At 46.5% G+C, this 2048-nt stretch overlaps 1 protein-coding gene across 1 annotated transcript in view; it reads left to right on the top strand.

The window, feature by feature from the left end:
- The first annotated feature begins 561 nt into the window (after positions 1-561).
- The window catches only part of LOC103393676 (volume-regulated anion channel subunit LRRC8D), a 5627-nt gene continuing 4140 nt past the window's right edge, over positions 562-2048 (top strand). Inside the window, exons 1-3 of the mRNA XM_025064574.1 lie at positions 562-754; positions 845-1326; positions 1431-1759. Of these exons, the coding sequence (XP_024920342.1) occupies positions 1439-1759 (321 nt within the window). The 5' untranslated portion in view covers positions 562-754; positions 845-1326; positions 1431-1438. The remainder of the gene's footprint in view (positions 755-844; positions 1327-1430; positions 1760-2048) is intronic.

The raw sequence follows: 2048 nt of genomic DNA, 5'->3' as shown, positions 1-2048 counted from the left end.
CAGCAGCAGTAACAGCAGCAGTAACAGCAGCAGCATCAGCATCACTTCCTGTCCCGTCGACACAGACTGATGAACAGAAAGTGAGCAGAGCTTTTACACTCTCTGTGTGACATTGACTACTCTGTCTACCCCACGTACCACCTGTGGTACACGTACCATAGTTTGAGAACCACTGGGTTAATATTCACCTCTTCAATACACTTTATACGTACAGTGTTAATCTGTGTTTAAGCTTTTTTTAATCATATAATATAAATTTAAATAATCTACATAAAGGTCTTCAGTGGCGTGCACGACCCCTACTGGCTCCCCAGAGTTACTGCAGGAGTCTAAAGTTTGATTGAAGGGTGGCTGTAATTGTTTTTTATTTTCATTTAATTTAAAAAAAGTGTGTGTGTGTGTGTGTGTGTGTTCACAGCTTCTCTACTGCAGCTGTCACACTCTGCTCGTCTGTGTGTGTGTGTGTGTGTGTGTGTGTGTGTGTGTGACGAGTGTTGCTGTTCACACCAGCTCTGCAGATTGTTCTGTGGTTCAGAGTCAGTTGAGCCTTTGACCCAGATACACCAGAAACCACACACACACACACACACACACACACACACACACACACACACACACAGGTATGAGGCCTAATCCTAATCCTAATCTTCATCCTGACTCCGACCACAGATCTCCACAGTGGACCTCCAGATACCAGTGATCAACACAGCTGCATTCTTCCACTCAACACTGTGTGGCGCTGTCTCCCTCTCTGGTTATTTTACCCATTTTTATAACAATAATATAAAATGTTTTCTTAATTATTATTATTTTATTTGATCAATATATTTTATTTGGACAGTAGAACTGACGCAGTTTCTTGGATGAAGGAGAAACGTCTTCAGTTTTCTTGAGGTGAGTTCCGTTGATTACTTTTAAAACTGCTTTTGAGATTCTTGTTGTGTGACTACAGCACCCCCTGCTGGACATCACGTTATCTCAGTATAAAACGATATTAAGTGCCATGCACCAGAGTTGAAATGGTGTAATTGTCTGATGGCAAAGGTCAAAGGTCAAACATTACATTTGAATATTTGTTGTTGTTGTTGTTGTTGTTGTTGTTGTTGGTCAACTGTTGGTCCCTGGCTGTGAGCTGCAGTCACTGAGTCCTGGACAGGCCTCAGGGCTGAATCACATTCTTCTGCCACACATCACTCATTGCCATGGCAACAGCCACAAAGGCCTGGGAGGAGTTTGGTTGATAGTTTGAGGAGTTGTTCCACAGCAGAGCTGGACTGGACTGAAGTGTTGGAGTAACCGCACCGAGGAGCCGGCTGTTTTCACCAGGTGACTGTCAGTGCTGCGGACTGTGGTCGACTGTTGTCGAGCGTTGTTCTCCTCTAACAAACTGGTCAAAGGTCAAAGGTCAGAGAACTTTGTTCCTCTTACAGTCGGTGCCATGTTCACCCTGACAGAGCTGGCCCCCGTCAGCCCCCATCAGAGCAGGTCCAAACTGCTGAAGCCCTGGTGGGAGGTGTTCATGGACCACCTGGGGGTCCTGATGCTGATGACCTCTGTTTTGACCTGCACCGTGCAGCTGTCCAGGGACACGGTGGTGTGCGTTCCCTCAGACACCTTGGTTTCTGACAACAATCACAGTTTCTCAAAGGGTGACAGTGTCGCTCTGTCGCCACGGAAACCGACGCACACTTCAAACAGAGTGGAGGCCGAAGGTCGCCGTCCTCATCTGGTCTACCAGCAGTACGTCTACGTCAGCCAGGTACTGGACGGCCGTCTGTTCAACCGTGCAAATGGTTTGACAAATGTTGCTGTGCTGCTTTCATGGCTCAAACATGTCTGCTGTCTGTCCATCCGTCCATCTGTCCATCTGTCTGTCTGTCCATCCGTCCGTCTGTGTTTCCAGGTGAGGACTTTGCTGTCGTGCAGCAGGAGATTATTATGATGAAAGACTGTAAACACTCCAACATCGTGGCCTATTTTGGCAGTTATCTCCGGTGAGTGTGTATATATTTATATATGTGTGTGTGAAGTTTGTCCATCCATCCATC

Source organism: Cynoglossus semilaevis, chromosome 17, assembly GCF_000523025.1.
Source record: "Cynoglossus semilaevis isolate Cse_v1.0 chromosome 17, Cse_v1.0, whole genome shotgun sequence".
Taxonomy (NCBI): domain Eukaryota; kingdom Metazoa; phylum Chordata; class Actinopteri; order Pleuronectiformes; family Cynoglossidae; genus Cynoglossus; species Cynoglossus semilaevis.
This window is presented reverse-complemented; position numbering and strand designations above follow the sequence as displayed.